The sequence below is a fragment of the Zea mays genome, chromosome 9, assembly GCF_902167145.1.
Source record: "Zea mays cultivar B73 chromosome 9, Zm-B73-REFERENCE-NAM-5.0, whole genome shotgun sequence".
NCBI lineage: Eukaryota > Viridiplantae > Streptophyta > Magnoliopsida > Poales > Poaceae > Zea > Zea mays.
Window position 1 is genome coordinate 131,718,464 of NC_050104.1, and position 10,567 is coordinate 131,729,030.

The 10,567-nt window shown below is 43.3% G+C and overlaps 1 protein-coding gene across 1 annotated transcript; it reads left to right on the forward strand.

Annotated features, from left to right (window-relative positions):
* Window positions 1–278: 278 nt before the first annotated feature.
* LOC100282238 (ubiquilin-1) lies at window positions 279–6,898 on the forward strand. The gene is made up of 8 exons (NM_001155150.2): window positions 279–852; window positions 3,895–4,623; window positions 4,724–5,028; window positions 5,118–5,231; window positions 5,304–5,362; window positions 5,503–5,531; window positions 6,225–6,317; window positions 6,405–6,898. Exons 1-8 carry the CDS (start codon window positions 600–602, stop codon window positions 6,551–6,553), a joined length of 1,731 nt encoding a protein of 576 aa, NP_001148622.2. The 5' UTR covers window positions 279–599; the 3' UTR covers window positions 6,554–6,898.
* Window positions 6,899–10,567: the final 3,669 nt, after the last annotated feature.

Genomic DNA, 10,567 nt, shown 5'->3' on the forward strand with positions numbered 1-10,567 from the left:
GTGTACAAAAACTATAAGATTTATGGTTTAACCAAGTATAAAATCTAACTTCTATCTCTATACCACTTTAAATAAGTATAAAACAGTTCACCATTTTAAAAACAAAAAAACAGATTTAAATACTTTCAAAACCACACTACTAAAAAATAGTAACTTGCTTTTTGTTTCTATTTTTCTATGCTTTTACATTTTTTAAAGCAAAAGCAGCCGTTTGCTTCTGCTTCTATTTTTAGTTACCTTTTACATTTTTAAAAGCAAAAGCAGTAGCTAAAAGCCAGCCTATGCCTTCGCATATGCCTAGAACCTTCCTCATGCCTCTGATGATATGCCACCTCGACCCCACCGCACAGAGACACAAGCCTCCACGTCACGCGGCGAATCCGGGCCGTCCATCACCTCTACCCCGCGCCCCTCCCCGCCGTTAAATCCCACGCGTCAAACCGTGTCTATTCCTCGTCAGACTTTCAGTTCTTCCAATCTCTTGCAAGCACAACTGCACAAGGGAACAGGAGGAAAAAAGAGCGAGAACTCGCAGCTGACGCGCACACGGCAAGCCCCAATCGGAGCCGCGGACCGGATCAGAACTAGGTCTCGAGGCGATGGCAAGCGGAGGCGAGGGCGCAGGGAGCGGCGAATCCCCTCCCGCCGCCTCAGTGGAGGCGGCAGCGGTCGAGGCGACGCTGCACATCCGGTGCGCGAACGGCTCCAAGTTCACGGTGCAGACGGACCTGGGCGCCACGGTGGGCGCGTTCAAGGAGGTCTTATCCGGTAGCTGCGGCGTGCCAGCACCGCAGCAGCGCCTGATCTACAAGGGCCGCATCCTCAAGGACGAGCAAACCCTAGACAGCTATGGTACGTGCCACGCCGAAACGCTGGTTGTAGTGTAGAGTAAAGTACCTTCAGATTTGGTGTCGTAGCGTGGGATTGTCCGATTCTGTTCATCAATTCGGCGGTGGGCCAGTGCCGTTGTGAATTGTGCTAGGTTTGTGCTGTCGGTGACATGCCTGTTTGTGTGTCTGTAGTGTATTGAAGGTGGCTAGATTCTGCATTTGTTTTTTCTTTCATGTGCATGCTAGCTAGTAGTAATTTACCACATATTGTGCTATGTCATTACCTGATGCACGTGTGATTCGACTAACGTATGCTGTTAACTTATACCATGTAACGTTTGTATCATGACATTACCGATGGCATTAATTACAGTCTAGAAGTAGTTGAAGTAGAAGACAGCTTTGTTACAATTCTCATATAATTCCAATTGTTATGTAGTCATTTTATATACTGTTGATTGTGCATGTCTAGAATCCAAATGTTTTAGAGTTAGTAGAACTAAAACATAATATATGAGATGTGATTTCAGCACTACACATGAGGACAGGGATGCTAGTTTGGAAGGTCAAGTAGTGCCTAGGAAGGACACCTTCAGGTATTTAAGCTCAATGCTACAGAGAGACGAGGATATTGACGAAGGTGTCAGCCATATGAAAGTAGGGTGGATGAAGTGGTGTTAAGCATCTGGCGTTCCATATGATAAGAGGGTACCACAGAAGCTAAAAAGGCAAGTTTTATAGGACGACGATTAGACCCAATATGTTGTATTGTTGTATAGTGCAGAATGTTGACCTATAAAAAGACAACATGATAAGTATCACGGAAATATGTATGCTGCGTTGGATTTGTGGCCATACAAGAAGGGATCGAGTCTGGAATGATGATATACGTTATAGGCTAGGGTAGCACCAATTGAAGAAAAACTTGTCCAACATCGGTTGAGATGGTTTGGATATGTCCAACGAAGACCTTCAGAGGCGCTAGTGCGCAGTAGGATCCTAAGGTGCGATAGCAATGAGAAGAGAGGAAGATAAAGACCAGAGTTGACTTGGGAAGAGGCATTTAAAGGAGACTTAAAAGGATGATATATATCCAAAGATTCAGCCTTGAATAGGAGTGCATGGAAAACAGCTATCCATGTGACTGAACCTTGACTTTGTGGGTTCTATTGGTTTTTTTACTCTAGCCAACCCCAACTTGCTTAAGATAAAAGGCTTTGTTGTTGTTAATTCTTGATTGTGTATGTCTAGATGTGTATTCATAGGCTTCTGATATAATTCCAAATGTTATGAAGTCAGCTTATATACTGTTCATTGTGCATGTCTAGATGTGTCTTTAAGGTGAACATGTATGTTAGCCTTTGGATGGACTTGTGGTCAAGTTTAATGTCAATTTTGGCATAGTAGCTTATAATTGGCATGTTGAGTGATATACTATATCATATTTTTTGCTAGAGCGCACGTGATTTTCAGATAGAATATCAATTGGATGTTATAACTGTTATAAGTTCATTTCTTTAATTTGTCTCATGCCTACCTAGTTTTTTCTTGACATGTTAATTCACTATGTTTTGGGGGCTTTAGTGACGGTTGGATTTCTCGGCCGGGAAATACTGAAAACCGGTAAATTTTACCGTTTCCGGTCCGGTCCGAAATCCAAAAACCGCTCCGGATTTTTGTATATTTCAGTTTAGCATTTGAAAATATAGAAGTCAAATCCTGGTCAACAAAACTGTTTTCGAAAATCATAAAACGAAAATGTAATCCATGGCTTCAGTGGTGAAAGTAAATTTACTCGGTTTGCTAGTCATTTGCAACCAAAATCAGTGTACTTCAATATATATCTGATATATTTCTTTGCAGTTGATTGCTTGATCAAGCTCTATTTTATAGAGCTAAATCAAGGTGTTGTCTCCCATAATGTTAGATCCCTGAGTCACTCTTGTGTCTGCTTTTGATCATGTAGCTTGTGAGAACTATCAACTAAATGATTTTGTTGTTCAATGATAGTAAGCTGTACCTTTTAGTGCTTTAGATTTAATATTAGTATATTTGTATTGTATTTGTTCTTTGCAGCGGCAACTTCATATTTAATGCTCATTGTTCCAAAATGCGTTATTAATTGTACGCCTAGGCGCGCCCCATGTTTAAGTGTGAGTTGGAGCCCCGGCGTGTCATTTAGGCCCTGGGCGTCCAATTAAACGTTTGACATGGGTAGGTGGTCTGGAGCAAGCGGCATGGGCAGACAGACTAAAGCGGGAGGGAGTGGGAGCGCAAAGAAATGAGGGAGTGGGAGTCTGGGAGCATGCGCGGGAACCCGAAAGCAGGGTCTGGTGGACAGAGTTACCTAAAGGAATTTGTTGTTCCTCGTGGCGGCGGTGGCTCTGGCGGCAATGGAGAACCATGCACAAGATCCTCGCCACCCCTTGCGCCTCCTTTCTGTAGCTGCCAGCGTAGTGCCACCCAGGCACCCCACGTGTGTTTCTGCCCCTCGCCGGCGCAGTCCTACCCAGCCACGTGCGTGGAGGAAGGATGACTATGAGATTAGGAGAGAACAAGAGTGATTGACGGCGGCTGCTTTGTTGTTTTGTACAGTGGGAATAGGGTATCATGATTTGTAGATGGGTTGGATGGGCCATAAATTGCAGCCCATATTGTGCAGTTCGTTAGGGGAGAGAGCAGATGTGCCCTTTCATTGTATAGTGTGCTCATGATTCCATGGAATGGCTCAACTATTCTTTCATTATTATTTTACTAATGAATAATATGTAACGTTTAAGCGTGTTTAATCAACATTTAAGCATTCTGGGTGCTAGGCGGTGGCATAATGCCTGCCTAGCGCCCAGCATTCTTTGCAATCTTATAAATGCTACTACACAGACATATGGAATACTCAAGATGTTTGTTTTCTTTTGCAAATATGTCAATTATGTATGTTTTCGTATTGGGTGTTCTTTTGCTTTGTTTACATCAGGTATATGAACTTTGTCTTTGTTTGTCTTCGATTTATGGTTGAAATCCTGGAATTGTTAAGAAATTTTAGTTGTACATGCTTATATTGTAGGCGTTGAGACGGATCACACAATTCACTTGGTGCGAGGTGTCGCCACACCAGCTGCATCCAGTGCACCTGCTGCTGCCAACCCCCTTGCTTCATTTACTCCTAGTAGTGGCCCTGCAGGTGGCCTGGGAGGCCTATTTCCAGGTGTTGATGCTCCAGGAAATGACAGGCCATCAGGTATATTTAGGCCAGGATTTCCAGAATTAGAGCAAGTTGAGCAACATTTAAGCCAGAATCCCAACTTGATGAGGGAGATAATGAATATGCCGGCAATGCAAAATCTCATGAATAACCCTGATTTAATACGTAATATGATCATGAACAACCCACAAATGCGCGAGATCATGGATCGGAATCCTGATCTTGCCCATGTGCTCAATGACCCAAGCGTCCTCCGCCAAACACTCGAAGCTGCTAGGAACCCTGAAATCATGAGAGAGATGATGCGGAACACAGACAGAGCTATGAGCAACATTGAGTCTTCTCCTGAAGGTTTTAATATGCTCCGCCGCATGTACGAAACTGTCCAGGAGCCATTTCTAAATGCAACAACAATGGGTGGGGAAGGAAGCACAGCCTCAAATCCATTTTCAGCTCTTCTCGGGAATCAGGGGTCTAGCCAACCTGGTCAAGGTCAACCTGCAACAAATGCTCCAACTACTGGTTCAGAATCGACAACTGGAACCCCAGCTCCAAATACTAATCCACTTCCAAATCCCTGGAGCACCAATGGTAGGTTTTGAATACTTGTACTGGTTAAGTTTTTTTTTTTGACTGGGTTTGTTGTGATGTTTATGTGTTGTCTTTTGTGTTTGCCTACTTAAATCACCAGCTGGGAGTGCACAAGGTGCAACACGGACTCCTAGTGGCAATGCAAGAACTGGTGGTGTTGGGGGCACTGGTGCCACCGGTGGACTGGGAGGATTGGGTTCACCAGAATTGAGTAGTTTGCTTGGTGGTCTTGCTGGCAGTCCAAGAACTGGTTCTGCTGGTGGTTTAGGAGGTTCGGGTTCACCAGATTTGGGGAGTATGCTTGGTGGTTCACCTGATGTTTCTCCGTTCAGTCAGATGTTGCAAAACCCTGCAATGATACAGATGATGCAGAACATTATGTCTGACCCACAGACCATGAACCAGGTAGTTCAACTTATGCCAACTTTTTCTGTGCTCTTTTTTGTATGTTGCAATTCTGACATTGGATTGTTTTGTTCTCGCCTTGGCTACAGTTGCTTAACCTCAACCCAAATGCACGCAACCTGATGGAATCAAACACTCATATGAGGGAAATGTTTCAAAATCCAGAATTTCTTCGCCAGCTGACATCGCCTGAGACTTTGCAGGTATGTTAGATACAGAAGTCTTCAGCTATTTCCATTCCATATACAGAATCTAAATGTTTGCCTTTTTTTCAGCAATTACTCTCATTTCAGCAGACTTTATTAGGACAGCTTGGTCAACATCAACCTAGCCAGTGAGTGTCTATGGTTCAACAGTACCTGGATTTCATTAATCTTATTATAGTTTATTACTTACATTTGTTTGTAACTCGAAATGGTACATTGTAATTATTATGTTTCTAGGGGTTCCTTTTAATTGTTTGATTTGATTCAGGGGCGGGAACAATGCAGGCAGTGCCACAGGTAAATCCTGGTTACTTTTTTTCTAATGTTTTTTTCTTCACTTGGATCAGTATATTGCTATGTCAGGTTGTTGAGTTGCCCTTTTGTGCTGCTTTATTTGTAAAGTAACTATGCTTTGCTTTGCAAACAGTACTTGATTGACTGTATTCCTCAATGTTTCAGTTGTGCGATTTGACACTAAGGGAAAAAAAGTCAACGATCATCATTGACTGTTTTTCCTGTAGTGCCAAATTTCAAGTTCCTTAGGCCTTGCTATAGTTTAGAAATACTGGGATCATTTAACAGAATTTGTAAGTGCTGAAGATTCCAGAGCTACTTTCCAGTTCGTTTACTGTGTCATACAGACAAAGTAGTAGTGAAGAGAATGTTAGCGACTTAGCGGCTGCGCACGCTGCAGCTCCAGCAGCTGCTTTTAGCACAGTAATATGTTATTTTGAGACTAACTGCAATGAGTTCTTCCCCATTTTGTTCTTCTTTAATCGGTAGAACCGCATGTCATTGTATATTATAACTTATAGAAGTCAAAATAAAATAAAACAGCTGGGAGAAAACTGGCAATGCATAAGCACACACCTTGATAAATTTTTCTTTCTGGAGCATGTTAGACGGGCAGCTCTGCATTGATTTTAAATTCTTATACTGGAAAAATATGTGAGATTATTACTCCAGCTAAGCAGTGTGAAATATGTGCAGGTACACGGGGAAACCCTAGCCTTGACACCTTGATGAGCATGCTCAGCGGGCTTGGTTCGGGAGGTGGTCTAGGTGTTCCAAATACCTCCAGCGGTGAGTATATATACACTATTGTTGGAGAACTTGGATGCTCGTACATTATTTCTGGTTTGCAATTATTATTACACGATCTCATTTCAGTGCCACCGGAGGAGCTCTATGCCACACAGCTTACTCAACTCCAAGAAATGGGGTTTATTGACACCGCGGAGAACATTCAAGCACTGGTCGCTACTGCTGGGAATGTACATGCTGCGGTGGAACGCCTTCTTGGGAACCTTGGACAGTAGCTAACCCGAGCGAGCCAGACACTATTCGTAAATCTTAAAATTGTCGCGCATATGCAGGAGTGTTCGGCTTAATGTTCCTCAAGCCCCAGAATTTGAAGGCGGCGGCGTCCATAGTCCCGAAAACAAAATAATGAAAGAGTCAGGCAGCCGTTTACTTTTGTCATACATGGTGGTCTTGTCTTTTTTTTTTACAGCGATGTATTTTGCAATGTTGATTGGTGTACATACGTATCGGTCGGATGTTACCTCCCTGTAGTCTGTCTTTTCCAACTATCGATTCTTGATTTCCAATATACTATCAAATCAAATTATTATCTATTCTAATCCAACGGGTGGTTTCCTCTGCAGACTTGTGTCAATACTGATCGTTGTGGGCTTGTGGCATTAGTACTGCAGGTATGCTACTGATATCTGATAACTGGGCCTTCCATGGTTTGAATACATTTGGCATTCACCCATCAGCAGCGTCGTGGGGTTAGTTCAGTGATGGTGATACTACTGAAACATAAGCTCGATTACTAACCTCATGATCTGAAACTCAGAAACAGGTGGACATGTATGGGATGTGCCGGACGACAACTCCATCCGGGAAGCCAGTAGTCGGCGGGGTAACGAGACAGGCTGGTGATTATTTCGTTGATGCGCTGCGCAAGTAATAACATGTTCAGTGAAAAGCAAACTTGAACCTTGATGAACAACACTAACCAACTTTTTTTTGGCAAACCACAATATCACAAGTACATACAAGGACCCACCCACCCTTACGAGACACGCATACACAGCTTACTCCAATAAACATATATATCTAAAAAAGGGATTGAAACTGAATTGACAGATACGCACAACTTATCTATACGAGCATTTACGAAAGACATGGAAGCATCTAGGTAATCAAGTGTTTTGGTGATTAATGGTAACATAAGGTTATGTTTTTACTAACATACTCTCTCCAGTGCAGTAAAGGTAGTCGTTTAGTACATGATTGTGCATACCAATGAGTGATTAATTATCATAGAGTTTTCCTTGTTTGCCCTTATTAAATAGGGATATGTGTGCATTAACGTCACTAAAACAATCAGGCTTGATTGGTTGCTGCAGCAGCTCCAAGGCATTCTAGACTGGAGGTCTTAAGTTCGATTCCTCTTAAATGCATTTTTTTTGTGCAATTACTAGGGGCAACAACGTCCAAATCCCAGACCCACGCGTGCTATGACTTCTTTTTGTGCACGCTCGGTCACGCGCAGGATGACTTCTTTTACTGCACCGGAGGGAGTATGTGTTTGCAAAGGCAAGTTAAAATTTGGGCACAACATAGTTCGGTCAATCTAAGGTAGTGTTTGGTTACTAGGGTCTAATTTTTAGTCCCTCAATTTTATTCCACTTTAATCTATAAATTGCAAAATATGGAAACTATAACTCTATTTTAGTTTCCATATTTGACAATTTAGTGACTAAAGTAGAATAAATTGGAGGGACTAAAAATTAGTCTCTAAAACCAAACACCCCCTAAGGCTTGCTTATAAATGTCATTACAATTTTTCTTCTCCGTCTGTCAGGGGAGCAGTACAGTACAGGAGCACCCTAAACTAATCCATGACGTCAATACGGAGACCCTCTGACCTGTATACGAGACGAGACTACACAACAGTCTGGAAAAAACAAAACACTCGTGTGCGTCATTGCAAACGAGCGTGCTTTGACCTGTTTTGATGTTCACCGCTCTGCTACGTGCCGTGGCTGAACCGGTCGCACGCAGCAGCACTACTCTCGCCAGTCGCTAGAGAGGGGGCAGCACCGCGCTGGTCACTGGATTTGGATGCATGCGTGCTCGCTTGCGTTCGCTGAAACGCAAGGCGTCATCTGATCTGGCCGATCGACCGATCACGCAGCCCGCAGCCCGCAGCCCGCTAAACTAAACACAGATGCATGCACCCAGCTCCAGCGGTCCGTGTATGGGATCCGTACGCTGGCCTTTTGTCCCTGGTCCAGCCAGATGCTGCCTCGGATGCACAACCAACTAATCACAGACGCGGACCCGGGAAGGAACACACGTGACGGATTGGACAGCAAGCAGGCCCCCGGCGCGCACTCGCGTCGCCGTCCGACCATTTGTTCTGTTGGGTGCAGCGTACCCGTCGCCGAACCGGACAACGGCGAGTGAGCCGCGGCGCACCATAGAGGGCATGTTCTTTTACTAAGAGTGTAAATGTATACTCCCTTCTATTAAGACAGCGGGTAAGTTACGAAGAATCCCCTCAAAAGACTCATGTTTAGGTGGACGAAAATTTAGAGTTACTAGGTAGGTGCCCGTGCGATGCCACGGAACATAAATTGCGAACCTCCAATGAACTTTATTTGAGATAAGTGATACCCAAGAAAATGGGGGTAAACTGACACAGCTATTACTTGCGTTACTTGCCCTATGCGCGAAAGAATCTGACACAGCTATCACCCATAAAGATTTCCGGTTAACTTGTGGAACCGGACTTCATTTAAGACAAGACAACAATACCAGTGTTGAGCTTGCCACTCGGCCATGGCACACACGAGAACACAGGATGATCAAGTAAGAACTGAACAGAATGCACTAATACAAAAGGCTGGCTTGCGTTCGCTTCCTTGCTCCACAGGAAGCATAGCTGATATACAAATCGAGAAGTTTTACATATAGACTTCCCAATATGTAAATGGAGAAGTTTTTATACAAATCAAGAAGTTATACAAATCGAGAAGTTTTACCTAGGAAGCATAGCTCCACAGTAAGAACTGAACAGAATCCAGTTTTACACGAGAACACGAGAGCAGGACCTTTTTTTTACTCTACATGTAAAACTTCCGTGGAAAACGTCTTGATCCCAGATTCGAGCGGTGCCATAACCACTCCATTGCCACCCGAGGGAGGAATTTCCAATCTGTTCTCGCCGCTACAACTTGTTCCATGCTGTGTGGTGAAAATAGATGTAAGAAAATGCAATCAGAAGTTGTTTGTTCATTCTGATGGGAAGACAACTAACCTCTTCAGAAAAAGTTCCAGGCGCCTCTGAATCACTTGGGTAAGATCACAATCAGGCTCATCGGAACTGTCCTGAGAGACAACCAAAATACACTTCAATAACAGTGACCCCTAACCAGAGACTGGCCCGACGACCTGATCACTGGTACAGTCTGCACATGTTCAAACTAACTTGCTAGGCAGACATACTTGGTCTATCTTCAAGGAAACCAAAGGCACAACATCACCAACCTCATCATTCTCATCATCTGAACTGGAATCATGCCCTTCAACAACTTCCTCGGTGTACTGTAAGAAAGTTTGCCAAAAAAGGGTACCTGAGAACTAAGCCGGAAAACAATCTATAAATGTATACATGAGTAACAAATTTGCAGGAACATCTGACCTACCTTCTCCATATCCACTTGCTCTTTCCTGGTAAATCCACTGGCAGCTAGTTCCTTGTCCAAGGAACCAGCACCCTTTTCCACGAACAAAAAGGAAGGTCTGCTGTTTCCTTCATCATCATTTTCAGATCCAGCTTGTTCTTCATTTTTCACTGACCTCAGATTGAATCTAACAGAAAGAAAAGAAATCACAATAAGAAAACAAGCCTACCAAATTAGGCTCATTTGAAGCTTTCTTGCATATCTTATAACCTTTTGTTAAAGAACTTGTAGATGCATTCAATATCTCGGTCAAAAAACCTGCAAAAGTGAAATTCCTTTTTTTTTTAAATGCAAGACACTTTCACATTAGTTATCTGAGAAGCTTCATACATTTGGGCATTACGGTGAGAAACAGACACCATCTGCGGAAAGTCAACCACTAATTTTTTCATCATCGTCAATCTGCATGACATTGGCATCAAAGAGTTTGATTATACACAGAGAGTACAGACGCCCATAAAAAGGAATGAGCGACTCAACTCATACAATTACAAATGCCAAAGCAACGCCAAGCACATTTAGCAGGTCACTGTACCATCTCAAGGTCCTTGAAGTACTCGTGCTCAAGTGCTT

What these genes read in the sequence shown, in the direction of transcription:
- LOC100282238 (NM_001155150.2), top strand. Translation starts at nt 600, where the DNA reads ATGGCAAGCGGAGGCGAGGGCGCAGGGAGCGGCGAATCCCCTCCCGCC. An exon ending in GGTCAACATCAACCTAGCCA is followed by an intron (nt 5,363 to 5,502) that starts GTGAGTGTCTAT and finishes GATTTGATTCAG; the next exon opens with GGGCGGGAACAATGCAGGCA. An exon ending in TGTTCCAAATACCTCCAGCG is followed by an intron (nt 6,318 to 6,404) that starts GTGAGTATATAT and finishes ATCTCATTTCAG; the next exon opens with TGCCACCGGAGGAGCTCTAT.